Here is a 21,001-nt window from a genome sequence, read left to right as displayed (position 1 = left end):
ACATGCCTTCTGTCAGATAATTGATTGGCAAAATGGCGGTAGTAGTAGTAGTGTGTGTGTGTGTTTTTTCTCTCTTCTGTTTCTGTGCTATTTTCGCAGCGATTGTGTATGTGTGCGTGAAGAAGAGGTGAGAATGCTCCCTCCTTTCTTCTTGGTTAACTTTCAATATCAAAATATGTTCAATATCTCTCTTCCTCTTTTCGTTTTCTTTTCGCTAGCTTTATACTGATCGGCATGAGGAAAACTAATCTCATTCCTGGTCCGTCTTGTAGGACGTAACGAATGGAGAAAAAAGAAAAAAAAACACCCACAGTGTGGCTGCGCCGAAAAGTATGCAAACGCAATGCTTTCAGAGCACATTTCATGGTCATGCAAACAGTGATGTTGCATACATTTAGGCGCACGTCTTAAATCTTTCATCCTCACACTATTCCTGCTCGGCTGATGATGATTTTGGGTGAACATCTCTTTGTGTGTGTATGTGTGTTTTTAAAATTTTATAATGATGAGTTTACGTGTGTGACGTTTCACATTATCTACCTCTAAAAAGAGCTTAGCTGTGTGTAGGCTAACTTCTGCGCTTCGCAATAGAGATTCACAGAGAGATGGTAGAGAAAGGGGGAAAAAAAAGAAACCGGAAAACAAAACCATATAACATTAATTTTAGAGACGAACCGTAGCATCATATGTTAGCATTGTCATTCATTTAAGTCGTTTGCGGGTGCATGAGTTTGTGTCGATGCGCAATTGTGTAAACACTTACAACACCCATCTTCATCTTCAAAGTCGTTCGTTTTAAAGTTTGCGAAATTGGTTTTATCGACCGAGAGCCATTACTTCCCCGTCAGACAGCGAGAGAAAAACAGACGTAAGCACATTGATTTTGCTTCTTCTTTTTTTTTTTTTGGGACAGGGAGCGATAGACAAGGATCTACAGGATTCTATGAGCTGTTCAAAATGGTTGAACGATGCCACAGGAGGCAGGAAAAAGGAAATGGTGGACAGGTAGCAGGAACGGAGCATTTGGAAATTGGAATAAAGTTAGACTATATATCTTCGACGACTATAATTATGTATATAGAACCTAATAAGCTGCAGTGTTTTGTTTGTTTGTTAACGCTCTTCCCCGAGAGCACCACCCTACTTCCTCTACCCACACACTCTTGGGTCGGTCCGTTTTTCTACACCGTCTCACACACATCAAAGTTTTTTGTTTTTGGTTGCGAATTTTCTTCTTCTTGCGTGTTTGCATTTTACAATAATATATTAAAAAGCACTTGCGCGGTTTAATCTAAACATATCATTTTATCCCTCCCCTTCCTCCCGCTCCCCCCAGCCCACCTATACTCCCTACGTTGTTCACCCCGGAATAAACTCCACCTCCTCTTAGATTCTAAGCCTGTTCCTTCAATAATCTCCCGTGCTAAAAACTAACTAGTTTTTTTTTATTTCGAATTTTTTTTTATAATTCGTTTTGCTTTTTCTTTCCCCCGGGGAAAAAAATCCACCCAGAACAGAATAATACTAAAGCGAAAAACAATAACGCCGCCATATTGGACGCGCGCGCCATTTTATCGACATCCAATTTTGCAATCAAGCCTTTATAAATGCGCAACTCAACTGTGCGTACATATATGCCTGATTTATGTGTGTGTGTGTGCGTGTTTTTTTATCCCATCTCTTTGTATACACACAAATACTATGCTGCTTTTTATCCTTGCTCTCTCTCTCTTGAAATGGCCCCAAATGTATCCCGAACAATTAAATACATCACCATCCTCCATCTTGCTTTTTTTTTTTTTTGAATCCTATGCGGTGTGTGTCCGTCTTCTTCGTTTGCAGTCAGTCGTTTTAGTGGTACTTCTTCTTCTCCCATTCTTCCCGCTTCGTCCACTACTAGAGAAAGCCTTACTTTTAATGGTATAAATATTACTTCTTTCCATTTTTTGTTGTTGTTGTTCGTATCATCTTCGCCATTTTGTTTCTATTTTACTTCATTTCGTTTCGCTCCATCATTCCCAATCACGGATTGTGTGAAGTGGGTGGGGGTTTTGCTTTCCCCTCCCATAAAGGGTCACACACCACCGGCCCTTGTCTACTACGTTATCGGGAACGGGATAAAATAAAGAAAACCGTTTAGGCAGCAAGGCAAAACAAAGCAACTAAGACAGCGGAAGCGTGTGCGAAACTCTTAAGGATCGTTGTCGCACCTACAGACAACACAAAGCTCGTAGGTATATATTGCAACAATTGTTTGGCCGTGGCTGCTGGCTACCCTAACGCCTACTAAATGCGGAAACACCATTATTAGCTACTAAATAATTCAAAATGGCTCATATAGAGTATATGTGTGTTTGTGTCTAAGGACACGATTCTTGTTTTTTGCCGCATTTTAAAGAAAACAATTATCCAATTAGAAAAGTACTAGCACAGAGAGGTTTCGTAAATAGCAATAACCCCATCTTCTTAATAGTAACTTACGCACACACATACATATTCATTACACAACAGTGTGTGTGTGTGTGGGATAGCTCTCAGTAAGCTTTTTAACCAGGGGATTCGACCCATAGAAAGGAATTCATCACTCAGATGAAAGTTGTGGAACTTTGCAATCATATAATGGAATCTTGCAACTAGCATTCCACTGCCGCAAATCGTTTGCAAGCTTCCATTATATGATTGCAAAGCTCCGCAGCCCGATTATCGAATCCTTATGTGGTTCCCCAGGATGGGAAGCAATTTTTAAGGGTGGCATATATAGGGACATGTGTGTGCCTGTAGTTACAGTACGCATTAGCTAACAGAAAGCAAATATACGAGTAATAATAAGTTTAACTGCACACACCCCTCTATATAATTCGGTTTTTCTTGTTGGTTTCCTGAGGATTCCCTTTTTACGTCTGTACTCGTCTTTGGGCGGTATCCCATTACTTCGTTTGTGCGTAGCATTAAGGGAACAACTAATCAGAAAGCTCGAGCAATTACAGAGGGTACAGACGAGATTATCTCAAGAGAACCGTCGCTCTGATGGAGAATGGAAAACCAGGGAGTTCCTCCTAAAGAGCTACTACCCCACTGAAACCCACACCCCCTGCCCTGCTGTACATAGTCTGCACACAGAAGACTCATTTTCGATGACGCAGCATTTCGTTTTGTTTTGCTAATCGTGTGCAGGTGGCGCACGCATTTCTTGTAGTAATCAGTTTAAATATTTGGACTAAGACCCTGTGTGTTTTGTATTAGAGAGAGCGAGAGAGCGAGAATATCAATTGTGTTATCTCTTAGTAGTTTGTGCGTTTTTGACGGCTTGCTTTTGTTTTTGCTTTGCGGCGGATACATATCCACAAATACATAACCTAATATGGTCGGTAACATACAGTTCAAGCCACGTGTTCGGACCGTTGTATTTTTTTTTAATTCAGTGTGGAGAGCTGTTGGAGAGATCGCGCAGATTGGAGGAAGTAATTTTAATCTGAAAAGAAATAAAACAAAGCTCGAAAGAAAACAAGAAGAAAATTACAAAAAAACAAATTTTAAAGAGATTTAAAAATTAAAAAAAAAACAACTAAAGTGATACAGTTCCTAGTAATGTTTTATTATAAATTATGTTAAAAATAAAGAATTCCGCTCAATGTTTCCTTCTTGAAATAAAAAAAAAACTGAAGGAACAAAAATATTGTGTTGCTCGATTTCAATTATTCTTACACGGGAAAATGTAAAGTTTTCTTTCTGCTTTTCTTGCTTTGTATAACTTCTGCACTGTAGTAAAGTTCGTTCGATTTTTTTTCGCTTTTTTCGCCTGAATTTCGCTCACCTCCTTTAATCCACGCGCGCCTTAAAGGCACCCCTCAGTGGGTGCCCTCAAAACGAAAGTCGGTTAAAGAACGGTTTGTGTTTGGGTATTCCGTGGGGTGGGGTAAGGGAAGCGGTTCACACACACTCATAACGGACAGGTGCTCCTCCCGGCGCGGACTTATTACATATACACGATATACAGATACACATAAAGATAACAACAACATAAATTGTGATACAATTTGTTAGCTGTAGCGCGTGGAGACGGAGTTGTGTGTGTGATGGTTTTGCTAATTCGTATTTGAATGTTCTTCGTTGCCCTGAATAGCTGCGCCCAGAAGGTTGGATTAATAATCCTGGCGTGAGGCGGCGCTCCCTCTCGTACCTCCCGCAAAAAAATAATCCGCTCGACACAGAGCGCAATAGAGAGAGAGAGAGGGAGAGAGAGCGAACTAAGTCTAAAATATGTGTTTCACTTCATTTAAAAAAGGCTTTCTTGATGGATAAAACAAACACATGTAGCTACCTAGAAGAAAAAAAAAACCTAATTGAGATTTCTACATACAAATGGACGCAAAAAATTGGGGTGCCGTACGCCTTTACTGTTCGAAAAAAAAGCACGACATTCGGCACAATGAGATTGTGCGACATTCTGTAGCGGGGGTGTGTGTGTTTGTCGATGTTAAACAACCGCTTTTGCCTACTAACAGAGATTCATTGTTTGTGAGAAGTTTGAGAGCTGAGACGCTTTTAACGTTAACGATACATCCGTGTGTACGCCAATATCTCCTAGCTTCGGGTTCACTGACCGAAAAAAACTGGACAGGCAGTATTTTATTCGAGAAAGGTTTTCGTTATCTTATTGAGTGTCCGTGTCGAAAAATCTTCATTCAGTAAATTAAATTTGCAATAAAAACGAGATTTCTGGTTGGATAATATTGAGAGAGAGACACTGATCTATATATAAAACATTTCGAAACAGAATAAAAAGAAAGTAAAAACAAACACAATAACGATTAAACGATCCGATAAGTTCCCGTGCGGCGATCGTCACGCACTCCACACACACAACATTGCCCTAAGAAAAAGATCTTCAATTTTTAATATCTGTGCTCCTGGTGCGATTGTTTTTTGCTTGCCCGAAGCTTTGCACATGGCGGCTGCTATCTCAGTACAACATTCAAACTTTTTCCTTTTCCGTCGAACATCGATGAAAAGGATATTAAGAGTAGAGCTCTCTCTCTCTCTCTCTCTCTCTAGCTGTTGCAACCTCAGAGTGATGTTTGACGGGAATTTCGGCAGTGTGTAATCTTCTTCTTCCTCTCTATCCGTGCACTACTATCCTTCGATTCGTTCGATTAAGCTAGGAGGCGAGAATGCGTCACCCCCACACAGCTGGAGTACGACGTTACATCATACGTTGCTGCCTGCTGCTCCCTTTTGGGACGGGGGCTTGTGGGGCCGCGAGTGTTGGCTGATGTTTGCAAGCCAGCTTTTTTCCACTTATCTGCCTAGACGTACGTTGCCATGCCAGCATTAGCGCCCTGTAGCGATGGATTCTGCGGTGTCGATTGTGCACTAACCGGTGGCTTGCCCGGTACGTACTGTCCAATAAAGGAACCATCTTCCGTAAATTGACCACCTAGATTAACCGTCCCGGGAAAGGAGGACAAGTGGGGAGGTAAGTGAAGAACGAGAACAAATCGGAATTAGTATACCGCAGCCGCCATCAAAGAACCAAAGGATCAACAAGCTCTCTTCGATTGGATATGTTTTTACGTTGGCCCGCAAAAGCGAAATGCGAAGAAAGTAAATTAAAAATTTTGAATTCTAACCACTATTTGTGTAGGTACACGTGGGTGTGTGGGAGGGTAATTTTGCGATCGAGAGATTGTTATAGAGAGCTTAAAAAAATAGTAAAACAACTGAACAAACTTAAAACATAAATACCTACATAATTTCGTGCATTTTTTGTTTTGCAACGGAAGAGTGTGTGGGTGTGTGTGTGTGAAGAAGGCGCCGCGCACGCACGTCCCACAGCGGCCAAGTCAACCAAACTAAAGATGCGGTTAAACCGAAACTGAAAATCGCGGCCTTTCATTCGGATCGTTCCCGGTCTCTGCGGATGAGGTGATTTCTGCTACATGTGTATGTGTGTGCCATTAGGATGGAGCAGTTGGGGTGGCGGCATTGGCGTCCGCTACACGACGCAGGATCCTTTACTTGTACCGCTTTGCAAACAACACCCTACCTACTACAGAGCTAGCACCCTCCTAGCAACATACGAGCGCGCGCACAGGGACCTTTCGTTGCTTTTTGTTTCGCGCTACCGGTTAACCGTGATTGAAAGGCGATTTAAAAAAATACAAGTTCAACTGCTAGCTTTATATATCTTTAACTCGAGTGTGTTTACACGCTAGATAACATCCTAAGCGCTTGTGTATGTTGGTTTTGTGATAGGGTTCACTTTTGATTTCGAGCTCACGTTTACTTCTTCTCTACCGCTTCCGAACACGGCTTTGCTTAAGCTGCTAAACGTTCAGCGGAGCACTACACTATGTTTAACATTACCACCCGTCGCGTTCTGCGGACCAATAACGAGCGCACAGCAGCGGATGCAGACGGTTACCATCCTCCGTGTCGCGAAGGGACAACTTTCCCGGACTATCACCATGCGCGCGGCGCACATGGGTCTAATGGACACAATAACTCTCCCCAGCCTTATACATCCTTAATGCTGTCTCTCGTCGACGCGTTTGCTAGAGCGTGCTTGAGAGGAAGTAGTAAGATTAGCAGGACACGTCCACGCGAACAGGTTGTTGAATGAAAAAAAAAAACTTAGTTCTACTCCAAACTCTTACATACACAACGATATATGCATATTCAACCTATCTTTCTTCTTCTTGTGACGCACTTGAAGTGATTTTGTGTTTGGAAAACGCGCTCACTCGCTGTATCGCGCTCTCATACTACATGCGGTATTCTCCCTTGCTAAGCTAAAATTAATCCTGTTTTATTTTCTTCTCTCTTTTTTCGATCTCTATGCGCCTCTCGCTACTATACTAAACTAAACTAGTGTTGCGAACGCCTGCGAATTGCTATCCGCATTTTTGCCACCCTTCCGCCCGTACTGCCCGATGAAGGAGCCGTCCTCATTCATACCTTCTGCACGCGGCAGTAACATAATTATGGCGGCGCGCACACACCCGCGACGGATAAAGAGAAGAAAAAAAAATGAAAGAAAGAAAACAGAAACAAAATGAAACAACAGAAACAGTGAACAAGCAAACGGAAGATAAACACCACAATTTAAAAATAAAAAAAAGCACGAAGGTTCATTCATTTCCATTCATGTGGTGTATGTGTGTCGAAGAAAAGTGAGTACGGCGGGACGATTATTTTTTATAGCAAGTGATAGATATACTCTGTATACACTATTTATATATATTTTTATATATTAATTTTATAATTATGTGCAAAAAAAAGCTTGCGCTTTGGGAGCTTGCGCATTAACATTAAACAAAGTCGAAAAAAACACATTAAAAAAAGGCACAAATAAGCAAAACTGTAAAACTGTACGATTACTTGGTGCTTGGTGAAAAATTATAAAGGGGAAAAACAAAACACAACTAGACGAGAAGCAGAAGATAGGTGAAGAGAGTGGTGAAAGTGGAAAATTTTATGTCATAAGAGAAAGAGGAAGATAAAATAAAAGGGGGAAACAGCATAAATGTACAAAATAAAATCACATTTAATCAAACAACAACAAAAAATCAAAACTTTTCGCAAAACAAACACAAGTTACATAAATATTTGTTTTTTTTTTTTCAAAATTAAAAACATAGCCGCGAATTAAAGCGCCGAAATGAAGCAGCAAATGGAGCCGAAAAGTAACGCTTCGTAACGCCTGGTCTTTTTTTGCCGTGACTACTCGTTTCATTTCGGTTTCTTTCGCGCTTGAGATTGGTTTAACCGTTCCCCTTGAATTATATTTTTATAGATCCAGGGAACCATACACAAAATGTGGACTGGAGACTATAAAGCGAGCGAAAAAAAATAAAAAAATAAAAAATCAAAAAACAAATTCACATCAAAAACACAGCGCGCAGAGCAAACCATAATGGAAGCGAAATGGGAAGAATGTTGGGTAACTGTGTGTGTGTGTGAGTGTGTATTGAAGATGGAAGAATTTTATACTAAGCACACATAGTTAGTTAATCAAACTGGGCCTCGGAACAATAAAAAAGCCACAACCACATGCGCCCGTGTAAATAGTATAATGTAGAAATCCGCAAGCACCCGAAAAGGAAAACTAAATAAATTAAAGAAATCTAAGTAATAATTGTGATATGAAATAAAAAGAAGTAAAAATAAAGATAAGTTAACTCAAAATTAAAAGAAGTGCTCTATAAAAAAAGGTAATGAAGAACAAGTGAGAGAGGATAAAAGGGAGTAGAAACGACACTATGATGTTTGTGAGATGAGAATAGAGAGAGAGAAAAAAAATGGGATGCAGACAAGCATGAAATAAATAAAAAAACAAATCAAATAAATCTGCCTCCTCCACACGCAGCTACTACACAGCTAACGCGAGGCGCGCGAACGTCCTCACACACACGGCGCAGTTCTATAGCTCCTCTACTAATAATAGGAGAGAGTTGTTGGTGGTTTCGGTATAAAAATGATGATCAGAATGTTTTGTTACTAACCCAAGGTACTAATAACTGATGGCATGGCACAATTAGATGTACAGAGAAGGATGACACGAATAAATGATATAGAGAATGAAGAGAGCGAGAGAGAGAGAGAAAGAGAGAAAAAACATGGGATGAGTTAGGTGAGTGAGTGAATGATGATGATGATGATGGGGACCACAAAAAAAACATTGGTGTGTGAGTTTAAGAAGAAGGGGCAATCACCGGGGAGAAGGGCTATATGGTTCAAGGAGGCTCACAGGGAAAGACACACATATGGGGGACACAGGGGATGAAGAAGAAAGAATTAAAAATAATCGTTAAAATAAAACTAAAAACATATTTTTCATAATGATTGAGTTGATGGAGTGATGAGTGCGAAATATAAAGGACAGATAGAGAGATAGAGAGAGAGTATTATGAGCGGGTGATGGTAGCATAACAACACAACATTACCTGTATCACCTTCACCGTATTCCGCCATGGAATCTGTATCACTTTCCGGTCCTACTTTTTGCGAGTTCAGCGATTGTCGGCCCTGGCTTTTATTGTCCAAACTGTAATCACGTAAAACACTACACTCCATTTGGTATCAAAGCAGTGGACGGCTACCGTCCGTGGCTATTGTTTTTAGTATGTATGCATGTATGTAATGTATGTATAGAAATGGGGGGGTGTATATGTGTACGCAGCAGCCGGCAGTAGCAGCAGCAGCAGCACCAATTACAACCAAAACAAAAACCATTGGCCTTTCCGGAGTGTGTGAGGTTGGTGGTTGAGGTTAGGAATCCTCCGGAATGGCGGCAGGTTTCATACTGGGTAGCTTTATCCTCTTTACCTCGTCATACTGTTTTACGGGGATGAGGGGGTGGTGTTGGAAGGGCAGGAGGACGGAAATACCCGAGAGGTGGTGTGAAGGGGTAGACTCTTCGCTACCCCGCAGCAAGGGTGTGAAGTGAAAAATAATGAACGCAAAGTTTGCTATAAGAATGCTATAAAAATAAGGATCTCGCCTTGATAACGGCCAATATGTACGCTTTTTGAATAGTTATCCATGATTCTATAGGTTCAATTTTTTTAGCGAAGTACCAAGGATTTTACTGAAGGTAGAATTACACTACTTATTGGTAGCTTAGCCTACAAAAGTGAGCGCGCGTCGCTATGTATAGCGAACAAGCAAACCCGTTTTGGAAACTGGAAAGGATTTCCTCTCTGTGTGCCTGAGGCAAAGAGGGGGCTCGTGATGAAATTGGCAATGAATTTTAAGAGTGTTTAAGATAAGGGAGAGTTGGGGATGGTTAACGACGGTAATCGTTGAACAATAAGTTAAATTACTGTTCTGTTTGCAATGCTGTGATATGTACATCGGGGGGCACGTGTAGTGAATATAGGGCGACGAGCGCAACAGTAGTGCTCAGTGCGAATATCTTCAAGTGATCGTACCAACCACATATACGCGTGGGTGATGAGCATCATTATATACACATGAAAATTAACTTCTCTTCAAAAAATATTTAAAATTTTGAAATTTAAGAAGGCCATGAACTTATACGAAGAACGGTACAAGCGGAATCGGAAGTAGTGAACGTGTTTCCTTTCGTAAACGGAATGCTAAAGCCAATCCCAATACACCAGAGATTTAAATAAAATTATAATCAGTTTTGTTCTGCCCGAAGATATCCTACCCCCGATGATGATGGTGTTAAAAATAAATAAATCATTAGCATTGAAATAATACTAAGACTAAAAGAGGGTATTAGTAGTAGGTTAGCGAGATGGAGAACAACACAAGTGGATTGTTTTTTTTTCGTTTTGGATCAAAAAGGCTCGAAAGTATGGTACCAAACAAAAACTGTTGCATACTTCCAGGCGTTTATGATCGTGCATAGCAATTCACTTGTATTCCTTGGGTAGGATTAGTTGGATGAGATGTTTATTACATGAAACAGGATAGCGCGAGAAAGAGAGCGAGTATGAGAGTTAGAGAGGCATAGCTGTTAGGAGAAGAGCTAGATAGATACCACATTACACAGGTACAGTTAAAAACAATAGCATAGGGCGGAATTTGGGTATGAAATATTGTTATCAAGATTGCTTAAACACGTATTTAAAATTAGGCTACATAGGAAGAGGAAGTTTGATAAGATGCGATGCATATGATGTTGTGATTAGTAGAATGCAGCGGATGGTGTGTGTTTCTGCGGCGTTAGAGTGGTGTGTGATGAGCGAGCTGAAAATGATCAGTTAGAGATTCTTTTCGTTTTTTTTTCAAGACATCTATAAATAGAAGATGTAAACGCTTCCGAGATGTTATCAGAGAGTTGGCTCGGGATGTTGTTTTTTTTTTTAATCGTGGTTCCAATTAAAGGTTTTGTTTAATTTGGTAGAGTCCAATGTACAAATGATGCATACAATTGTTACATCTTCTAGACCATATGGTGGTTACGTGATGTGTACTCGCCGGGGGTTGCGTAGTAAAAGTATGTTAAAAGGTTTTCTAGTTGTTATAACAACGATCGCACCAAGATCGTAGATTCGTAGCCCCATCATCGACGCTGCTGGAACCAGAATTGTTATACTGACTAAACCACGCGCACACACACACATATCGAAAAACAAAAACCCCCATTTTCATGTATTTACCTTTAAACACTAGAACGAGTCATTACCAACCTTCGTGTGTGTGTGTCTCCGACACAAATGTTTTTTTCAGGAGAACTTAAACCATATACACAGAGAGCGGCTTTAGTACACAGTTAAAGCTCCACACAAACACGCACGCGGGGCATCAGGCGATGTATTATTACTGTAGGTTAACTTTTTTCAACCACAAAAACAAAATGGCGCGTGTAAGGAGAATAGTACGAATGATGATGGAGGGAAAGATGACGATATTTCAGAAGAAATGCGACGAAGATGATGATTGTGATGATTGAAGGGATTCAAAAGATGGAGAAGAGCTACACACTAGAGACGAAAGAGATCTATAGGATACGAGCGGTCGGCTTTCGACAAGAAATGGTTTGTTACTATCTACACAAGAATGAAAACACGCACGCACTCACACTCGAACATTCGACACGTGTGCAAGCGTGCAAAGGTAGTGTGTAGTGGACAAGGAAGATTTCAAAATGGGGAGGCTCAGGGTCGTGTGTACATTCGCCATATTGGAATTGGGCACACAACACACGTGCGCAACCCGGGGCAGAAAACAGTCAGTAAAGGAGGAAAAACCATCACCACACAATCGCGGTGTGATGTAGGATGAGTAGCAGAAATAGATAAAGTAATTCCGGAAACAGAAAGCAGCGTTAGCAAAATGGTCAACAGTCGCTTCATATCTCACTCGCTCAGCAAAATCCACGGTTATCACGCACGTGCTGCAAACGGTAGGCAGTAGGTAAGAAAGGGGGGGGCGGAAAAATAGTTTCCACTTAAGCATTTGTGAGTGTGCGTCTCAAAAAGACGCCTGCCCGATTAGGAAGGAAGTAATAAAGAAGGAGAGTTGTGGGGTGTTGCTTGAAGAGGACAAGAACACAGCGCTAGCGCTCGCTCTAGAAGGGCTAATCGACGCTTTCAGGTGCTCCGTATCCGCCATCCACCCAGAAGAAGCAGCAGAAGGGTTTTGGAGGGTGGAACGGCTCCTTGTAGATCTCTATCCACACACACAAACACACTTACGGTTGCGAGTACTCCGGGAATCCGCCCTCCTCGGTGTAGTCGTTGCGGCCGTTCGCCAGTTCACGGTCGTGCACATCGTACTTGCCGCCACGGTTACGCTTCACGATGCAGATGATGATCAGCACCAGTATCAGGAAGGCAATCGCCAGCATCATACCGATAAACCAACCGGCGGTCGCAATATTATCACCCGGCACCTTCACGGAGCTTTCTGTAGGCGTCCGACACAACAAAAAAAAGGGATATTAAAAGAGACGGTGCCGTTAGTACCGGGCTGCTGCCTATTGGTCGGACGCGACTCCGCCAGATACGTACGGATACCGTAGGTGTCAACTTCCTGCGTGCCCGATTCCGTCTGATATTCGCCATCGACCGACACGACCCGGAACTCGTACAGATGGTCCGGGTTGATGCCGTGCACGATCAGATAGTTTTCGTACAGCTCCGGATCGGTCGTTTGCCAGGTCGATTCGTCCTTGATGCGGTACTTGACGTAGAAGTGGGATCCGGCTTTACCGCCGAGCGCCGGCTGCCACACAACCTTAATGTTGGCCAGCCCATTGTCCGAGGGAAGATTTTCCCAGTAGAAGTTCGGCACATCCGGTGGTATGCCCAGCCCGGACGAGGTTGCCCGTTCGATGTAAAGACTACAATGAGGGGGGGTGAGAAAAAGAACAAAATGGCCGGTGTAAGGTGTAATTGGAGCTGCAAACACGCGCGCGGCACTACTTACTCTTGACCTTCGCCAGCCTTGGTGGTGGCGACCACGTGAATGCGGTACTTGGAAGCCGGCTTCAGACGGGCCAGCTTCGCCTCCAGCACGGCCGGATCGGAGATGTGCGGTTCACGTTCCATGCGCGGCCCGACCGTCGTACCCTTCACCTCCTCGTAGTAGATCCGGTAGCCGGTCAGCTTACCGTTCGGCTGGAGCGGTTTCTTCCACCGCAGCAGGAACGCGGACGAACCGAGCGGGAACGCTTCCAGCGCCTGGATCGTGTTCGGCAAACCTTCGGGCGTATCGAACGACAGCGTCGTACTGGCGGGCCCATTGTACCGTCCGTTGTACGCGAGAATGCGTGCGTAGTTGGTCGCATCGGGGATGAAGTCCGTCACCAGCGCTTGCTTCGCGTCGGCCGTGATCAGTATTTCGCGCAGATTTTCCTCCCCGTCCGCCTCGGTCCAGGTTTGGATCTTGTAGCCCTTGAAATGGCCCCGCAACGAACCCGGCTCGACCGGGTTCCAGCTCAGGATGGCCGCCGTTGGTCCCGTCACCTGGATCAGCGTAAAGTTGCCCGGCGCGTCCAACGGTGTGTCTTCGCCGGTGTACGCTTCGATTTCCCACGGGCCGGAGTTGGCTTCGCCGCGCTCGTTAAACGCCACCACCTTGACGCGGTAGCGCGTGAACGTGGGCAGCCCCTCGACCGTGTAGCTTGACTGCCGCCAATCGCGCACATCCGCCGAATTCCACGTCCCGCTCGGTATGTCCCTGCGCCAGTACACCCGGTACTGCAAGCCGGGCGCGTTATGATCCACCTGCGCTAGCGGGCGCCACTTGATGACGAGATTGTTCGGCGTCGTACCTTCGCCCTCGAGATTGTCCGGGTTTTTGTACGGCACGCTGGTGGGCGTGCTGCACACATCGCTGTGGCCGGACGGTAGCGAGCGGCCGATCTTGTTCACCGCGATCACGCGGTAGGTGTAATTGTTCCACGGCGTCGTGTTCACCACCCAGGCAAAGTCCGTACCGGGCACCTCGTCCGACAGTACATCGTACGTGTCCGGCGTGAAGCTGGTGTTGTACTCGATGATGTAGTTCAGGATGGGCGAACGGTTGTCCCCGTTCGACACCCATTCAATCTTCGCCACCTTACCCTTGCACGTGACCGCGGTCAGGGTGGGCGGATTCGGACGGTCCATTACCGTGAGCGTTGCGTTGGCCATCACTTCGTCCAGATCGGTACGCGCCAGACAGGTGTAGATGCCCGTATCCAGTTCGATCGTTTTCGAAATCATCAGCGAATTGTCCGACGTGCGGATGAACCGGGGTTGGTTTTCGAAATCAATGATCTCACCCTTGGTAAGCCACTCGATCGTGAGCTCGAGCGACGAGTCGGCGATGGCGTTACAGCGGAACGTGACGGTTGTGCCCGCCTCTGCCTCGTAGTCCTGCGGCGGATCGTTGATCACCGTGCGCTCCTTCACGATCAGCTCGCCCGCGGCCGACTTGCTGCCGAGCGTGTTGAACGCGTAACACTTGTACTCGCCCGCGTCGTCAAACTTTACGTCCCGAATGAACAGATCGCCGCTCGGCATCGTCTGGTACCGGCCGCCGGTCAGCTCCCGATCGTTGCGCAACCACTTCACTTCCGGCTTTGGCGCACCAAACACCCGGCACGTCATCGTCACGTTACGCTGGTCGACGGTGAACTCGCGCTTCGGTGGATCCGTAATCTCCGGCGCCAGCGCCAACACGTTCAGGTACACATCCTTGTACACGTAGCCGAGCGAATTGGTTGCGTTGCAGCCGTAGTTACCGGTGTCACTCTTCTGCAGCTTCCCGATGTAGATGCTGTTCGTGCGGATGATACGGCGCGGGTTCGCGTAGCTCAAATCGATATGCTTGCCGTTGTGGATCCACATAATGTTCGGTCGCGGATTACCCGCCGCCTCGCACTTGAACTCGGCCCATTCCCCTTCCGCCGCGTTCACTATTTCCGGCTCGACCGTAAAGTACGGTACCGCGTTCACCGCCAGGTTGATCGAGTACGAATCGGCATTGCCGACACCGTTCGACACCTCGCACGTGTACGTTCCTGCGTCCTCCGACGAGACGCGCCGTATCTTGAGCGACTTGCCGTAGTTATCCTGCTGGATCTTATCGTTCCAAATGATGGCGCGCCCGTTCTTCGTCCACACCGTCTCGGGCAGCGGCGTACCACCGTAGATACAGAACAGCTCAATCTGTTTGCCCTTCAGCGCGACCTCGTTCTTGCGCGACACGTACTGGCGCTGCGGGGCGTGGCGGTTCTGGGCGGCCGAGATGCCGGTCTGGCGCACCTGCAGCAACACCCGGTTGCCGATTTTGTACTCGCTTCGGAACACGGACGATGCGGCACACGCGTAAAAGAAATCGTTCGACTCGTCGTCGCGCGTCACGTTCGAAAACCACAGGTTACCTTCCGGGTCGAGGGTCATGCGCGAGTTGTTAATGCTCCGGATGCCACCGTCCATGTTCTGGATCATCCAGTACACGTTCGGTTTCGGCCAACCGTCCGGTGGTTGACACACGAGCTTAAACGGTTTGCCCTCGTCCGCCTGTACCGTTTGCGGCGAACCGTCCTTGAACGAGTTCAGCTCGGCCTTGCGCACAAACACCGAGTTGGACGTGGCGGTACCGTGCTCGTTTTCGGCGAAACATTGATACTGGCCAAGATCTTCGTCGCGCGGTGACGTAATGACCAGCGTACCACGCCCTGGCTGTTGCGACATCCGATCGTCGTACGTTTGCCATTCGAACTTTTTGCCGTTCTTGATCCAGCGATATCTAGTTGTTGAAGAAGAGAAGAAAGAAAAAAGCGGATAGGGTTAGAAATATCTTGATCGAAGCATGCACATAACGGTGTTACACATACGCGCCCGGATTACATTGATCATTCCGAAAATTGAATAAACAGCAAGATGTTATAGCCCACCCCCCATGGGGTATTTTTGTAGGTGTTGTTGCTTCGCTTCCAGCCTTCCACAAACCATCGTTGCACATATGTTTTGCACACGATTTGTCGGTGAAGATCATAATAGAGCACGAGCATCGCATATGTTGTCGCAACACGTCTGCCGTCTCCCTTCCGGACCATGGTGGATGCCGGTATTATTAAATTAGATCAACCTCACCTAAACCACACATTGTCATAAAGGGAAGCGCGAAAGAAGACGTCTCCCGAAGACCCGAAAGTTCAAGTTCCGAGCTATCTTTGGAACCTGCGCGACTTAAATTGAGCTCAATTGTTGTTGTCGCAAACGTGTGCCAGAAGACCCCGATTACAGCCAACTACTACTGGACGCGATCACAATAGCGATGTCTCCTTCAGAACGCTCGGAGTCTCGGAGTGGATGTCAAGATTTGCATCATTTACCGGTAAACTTGGGGAGATTATATTGGAGTGTTACGACTCCAGATATCAGATAAGGTTAGACGTCCTCAAAGTTGTCTAGCAACAGATTCTAGCGAGTATGCGTTCCGTCTGGAAGGAAGTCACATGTGCAAGGCTTTAAATAGATCCAACCAGATGTCTCTTTTTACGAAGGGAAAAACATTGTACATCAGCAAGACACATTTTCTCCCCATGAAGCGAGGAGCGCCCTGATCCGGTAGGGATATTGCAAGGTCAGGGCGCTGTCCAGTACAACTTCTTTGCGAGCAAAACCAACCACGTGCAATAACTATCGACAGCAGGTGACGCGCGCGCGCGCGTTGATGTGTTTACTGACAATGCACATGGACAACCGGTAATGAGAACGGAATTCCATTCCCCCTCGGTGGCGGCGAACCGGCGATGTTTAATGAGTCGCGACCAGGTGTGGAAGCGGTTAACACCGATGGATGTCCCGGTGATCGGCAGAATTTTGTAACCGGCTGCAAACTACTAAGGGTGTACGTGTATGTATGTGCCCCGGACTGGGTCGGGATGACAGTGCCGAGAACACATGACGACGACCTTGCAGCGCCAGCAGTGTATAGCGTCATCGACGAGAAATATATTTACATATTAGTGTTGGATGCGGGAGGGGGGGAGTGGGGGGGGGGTCCATATTGCATATCCACATAGATCGCGATATTTATATCTCTGCCTGTGTACGACCTTACAGCGAGGAAGAGTCGTAGCATAGGGGCTAGAGAGTGACATCATCGCTCAAATAGTGCGACAGGCGAAACGCGGTGCGTGTGTGTGTATCGATGGTATACATCTTGACATCCAGAAGAAGGGAAGTAGGAGGTTATAGAGATGACGAAATCTACCAGTTGACAGGTGGTCGAGTGCAACAACGAGAATTCGGGTATCCCCTCCCCTCAGGCAGCAATTGTGCGACCACCAAAACGCATGGTGGACATGGTTGCCGCGCGTTTCGAATTGCTGTCACTGACATAGATTGCTCGTTTACAAAACCGTTTAAGAGAAGGGCGATCTCTCGCTGACGTTACTGCTTCACCGCCGCCTGCTCCAACACAGCATCCTCGGCCCATCGAATCGCGTCGTGTGAAGTTAGTTTATTTGTTCTGAGAAGAAGCAACGATTGCGGGTGAGAGGGTGCGCGCTCGTTCGTGAAGGATTGAAACAAATCGTACCAATAACCAAACGACGCGTTGTTTCGTTGACGTTTCACCAATGAAGAAGCCGTGTCGAAACATGGTGCGCGCGAGGAAATTTTGAATTTGGTCTTCCTCACATCTGCACCGGTTAGCTTCAGTGTTGGGCGAACGTGGAAGTGTGATGATGTCACGCCACCGAGTTCCGAGAACTTTTGCTGAGATGTCGTCCACATACGCTGGATGATGACCAAGCATACTCTCTGGTCTGCTTGCGGTGGAGCGAGATCTTTTCTTGATGGAAACCGTACATTCTTGGACCGATTATGTGTTTGCCCGCGCACATCACACAACACACTCCCCCCGAATGGCGGTCTCCCCACCATGTAGTAAACTACTGCTGTTTAAGATATTCAAATTATATACAATTACGTAATCTGTCGCCATCCACCATAGGCGCGGACCTCGCGGGACGGACCAGGAATAGTTCGCGATTTGTGCCATTTTCGATGCTAGGGTTTCATCATATTCCATTGGTGGCGTGGTCAGAAGGGAAAAGACCCCCCCCCCCCTCTGCAAGAATGTTTGCATATATTGAAATAGGAAACACACACACGCGCTTACGCCAATAAAACTGTATATGGCTTTAATATGGCGAAACATCCGGAGATAGAGAATGGAGCAGCGCTAGGAAAAAAAAGCCGGTATATGTGTTGTCTAGCAGTGTATGCCCCCCCTCCTTATTAAACCCATGCCCAAATCATTCGAAATGGCGGCATTTTTTTTCTCAATCCTCATGTTTGCTCAATCCTAAAGTCTTGGACAAATTCTTGATAGCGGAAATGAATCTAAAGTGGGTATCTATACGACTTTCTCTAGACCCGGACACAACTGTCATCGTCCAAACGTTTGCCATTTTGAATTGGAACACGCCTTTTGTTGAGGATGTCCATAGAGTACAAACACACACACACTTCACAGGATTCCCCCGCGCTGGGTGCAGAAGTAGAATTAATTTTCTGAACCCATCAGCCACCACAAGCGAGACCTCCTTCTTTAGGGGTAAAGAACATAAATTAAGCCTCACCATAAGTCGGGGCTCAGGCGAAGGCGATTAAATGCGCCCAGTGAGAGTGTGTGTGGTGGGTTCTTCTTGCCCGGCATCAATACACGGGAAGGGTAAGCCCCCGGGGGCGACGGTTTCGTTGTTGCTGGTCCGAAGCCCGAAGCCTGACTAATGACCCTCCGCGAGACACCGTTCGCCGCAGCTCCCGTCACCCCCTTCTCACCCCGCGATAATGCGGAGGCATCTGGACACCAGAAATTTATGCGAACGTCGTATAGACGGACGACGGTACACACACGGGCCCGGGAGCCGTTCCCGTTTATGACCCGAACTTTTATTTTTAACGCGAATGGCGGCTTGACGGCGGCTGGACCCGCGAAACCGGGGGTTCCGGTAGACACGTTAAAAGTGACCCTTTTTTGTTGTTGTTATTCCTTCTTTTGCCCACCCCGGTTTCGCTTAATTCTCTGCGTAGGACACTAAATGAATTAATTCTTGCAAACGAACCCGAAAGTGAGTGTGGCTCACCGCTGCTAACTCCTTCTTGGGTTAAAATGGTCAACCTCAAACGATTCTACCGAAGAAGCGGGTTATGTGGCTGTTTCTGTGCTTCACTGGCGATTTGCACACGATAAAACTAAACCTCTGCTGGCTCTGGATTCCCTCCCCAGGAGGCGATTTCGACCGGAGTTCAGAAAATTTGCCCTTCAAGCGACATTGGCTGGATTGCACTATCGGCGACATTTTTTTTTTGCTAGGTCTGAACGAGAAAGAGTTGTTGTTAAGAAGACGAGAACATCTATTAAAAACACATCAAACAATCATCGAACGTGCGGTACCGTCTGGACGAATCGATTTGTCACAGGATCGTACCTCAATCCGAGAAAGAGCGAGAGAGAGAGACACGAGATGTCTCAGCCCCTCTAACCATATGCTTGTTTGTCGTACGGTTGCCGGTCGCAATAATATTTCGTACAGGACATTCGGACAACCATGGCTAGAGTGGTGCATTTAAATAAATATAAATTTTTCCCACCAAGTTCCGTCTCGCCCTACACATCATCATACACACCCCGGACACTGGACGCGCGCGGCACTGCGCTTCACTGGAGCGGAAAGTATAGTCTCACACACGGTAGGGCGAGGATACGCCGTGTCTAGAATTTGGGAGACATGACACACGTCCGTTATCCTTTGCCAAAGGTGCCTTGTCAGGTCGTTTACGGTGTCAAACAAAATAAAAAACAACACTTGGGAAAATGGTGCGCAACCTTCTACCCCTTGCTATGATGTAAGGTTTTTTTTGCTCTATGGGTGCAAAATACTCGTCCAAGAACTCTTGAACCCCCAAGATATTTCTAGAGTTGCAGAGTTCAGAGTCCAGATGACGAGTTTTTTTTTTGGGGGTACAAAATAATCGTCCAAGAACTCTCATAGCTCTAAGAAATTTTTAGAGTAGCAGAGTTCAGAGTCTAGATGGCTCGCAAATTTTAAAATAAGAAAACTAATACATCCTGAATTTTGCCGTGAGGTTAGATATCTCCAGAGATATCGTCTTCACCGCAATTATTGTGTGTACAAAATACTCGTCCAAGAACTCTTTTTTGTGTGTAGACGGGTGGGTCCAACGAGTATATTTTTGGGTACAAAATACTCGTCCAACAACTCTTGTACTTCTAAGATATTTCTAGAACAGTAGAGTTCAGAGTCCAGATGACGGATGATTTTTTTTTGGGTACAAAATACTCGTCCGAAAACTCCCATTCCACTAACATATTTCTATTACCACAGAATTCAAAGTCCAGATGACCAACAAGTTTTAAAACAAGAAATTCAATAAATCCTGCCGTTTGCCGTTAAGTAATTTATCTCCAGAGATATCTTCTTTGCTCCAGCGAGCATTTTATGGGTGCAAAATACTCGTCCAAGGACTCTTGTACCTCTAAGATATTTCTAGAGTTGCAGAGTTCAGAGTCCAGATGGTTTGCAACTTTTAAAATGAGAAAACTAATAGATCCTACATTTTGCCATGAGGTCACATATCTCCAGAGATATCTTCTTCGCATCAAAGAGTTTTTAGTTGTGTTCAAAATACTCGTCCAAGAACTCCCATACCTCTAAGATATTTCTATAGTCGCAGAGTTCAGAGTCCAGATGACCAAGATTTAAAACAGGAAATTAAATAGATCCTGCCGTTTGCCGTTACGTCAGTTATCTCCAGAGATATCTTCGTCGCCTCATAGTAAGCCATTACTCAAACGAGCCAGTATTATATTAGAAACCGTCACAAAAGCACATTACGCAAACAACCTGGCCAGATTGGCTCTGCAACCAAATAGCACACATCTACGATTCGCTGGCTCTGTAATAGGCAAAACGAAACCTTCTCCTTCCGTATTCCATGTCCCACACCTTCCGACCTTCCTCGTACCTACTCCTTCCGGTCGTAACGGCGTTTTA

General features: G+C 45.5%; 1 protein-coding gene across 6 annotated transcripts in view; it reads right to left on the bottom strand.

The window, feature by feature from the left end:
- Nucleotides 1-893: 893 nt before the first annotated feature.
- Nucleotides 894-21,001, bottom strand: part of LOC118507656 (neuroglian) — a 42,972-nt gene continuing 22,864 nt past the window's right edge. For 2 of the 6 annotated variants that reach the window (XM_036046473.1, XM_036046571.1), the window contains exons 5-9: nucleotides 12,904-15,714; nucleotides 12,486-12,817; nucleotides 12,171-12,381; nucleotides 8,946-9,064; nucleotides 894-5,437 (exon numbers count right to left, since the gene is read on the bottom strand). In XM_036046473.1, the coding sequence (XP_035902366.1) occupies nucleotides 5,307-5,437; nucleotides 8,946-9,064; nucleotides 12,171-12,381; nucleotides 12,486-12,817; nucleotides 12,904-15,714 (3,604 nt within the window). In that variant the 3' untranslated portion in view covers nucleotides 894-5,306. Of the gene's footprint in view, nucleotides 5,438-5,749; nucleotides 6,961-8,945; nucleotides 9,065-12,170; nucleotides 12,382-12,485; nucleotides 12,818-12,903; nucleotides 15,715-21,001 lie in introns of all 6 variants that reach the window. The other 4 variants (XR_004905707.1, XR_004905708.1, XR_004905712.1 and 1 more) reach the window with 4 other exon arrangements.

The sequence above is a fragment of the Anopheles stephensi genome, chromosome X, assembly GCF_013141755.1.
Source record: "Anopheles stephensi strain Indian chromosome X, UCI_ANSTEP_V1.0, whole genome shotgun sequence".
Taxonomy (NCBI): domain Eukaryota; kingdom Metazoa; phylum Arthropoda; class Insecta; order Diptera; family Culicidae; genus Anopheles; species Anopheles stephensi.
This window is presented reverse-complemented; position numbering and strand designations above follow the sequence as displayed.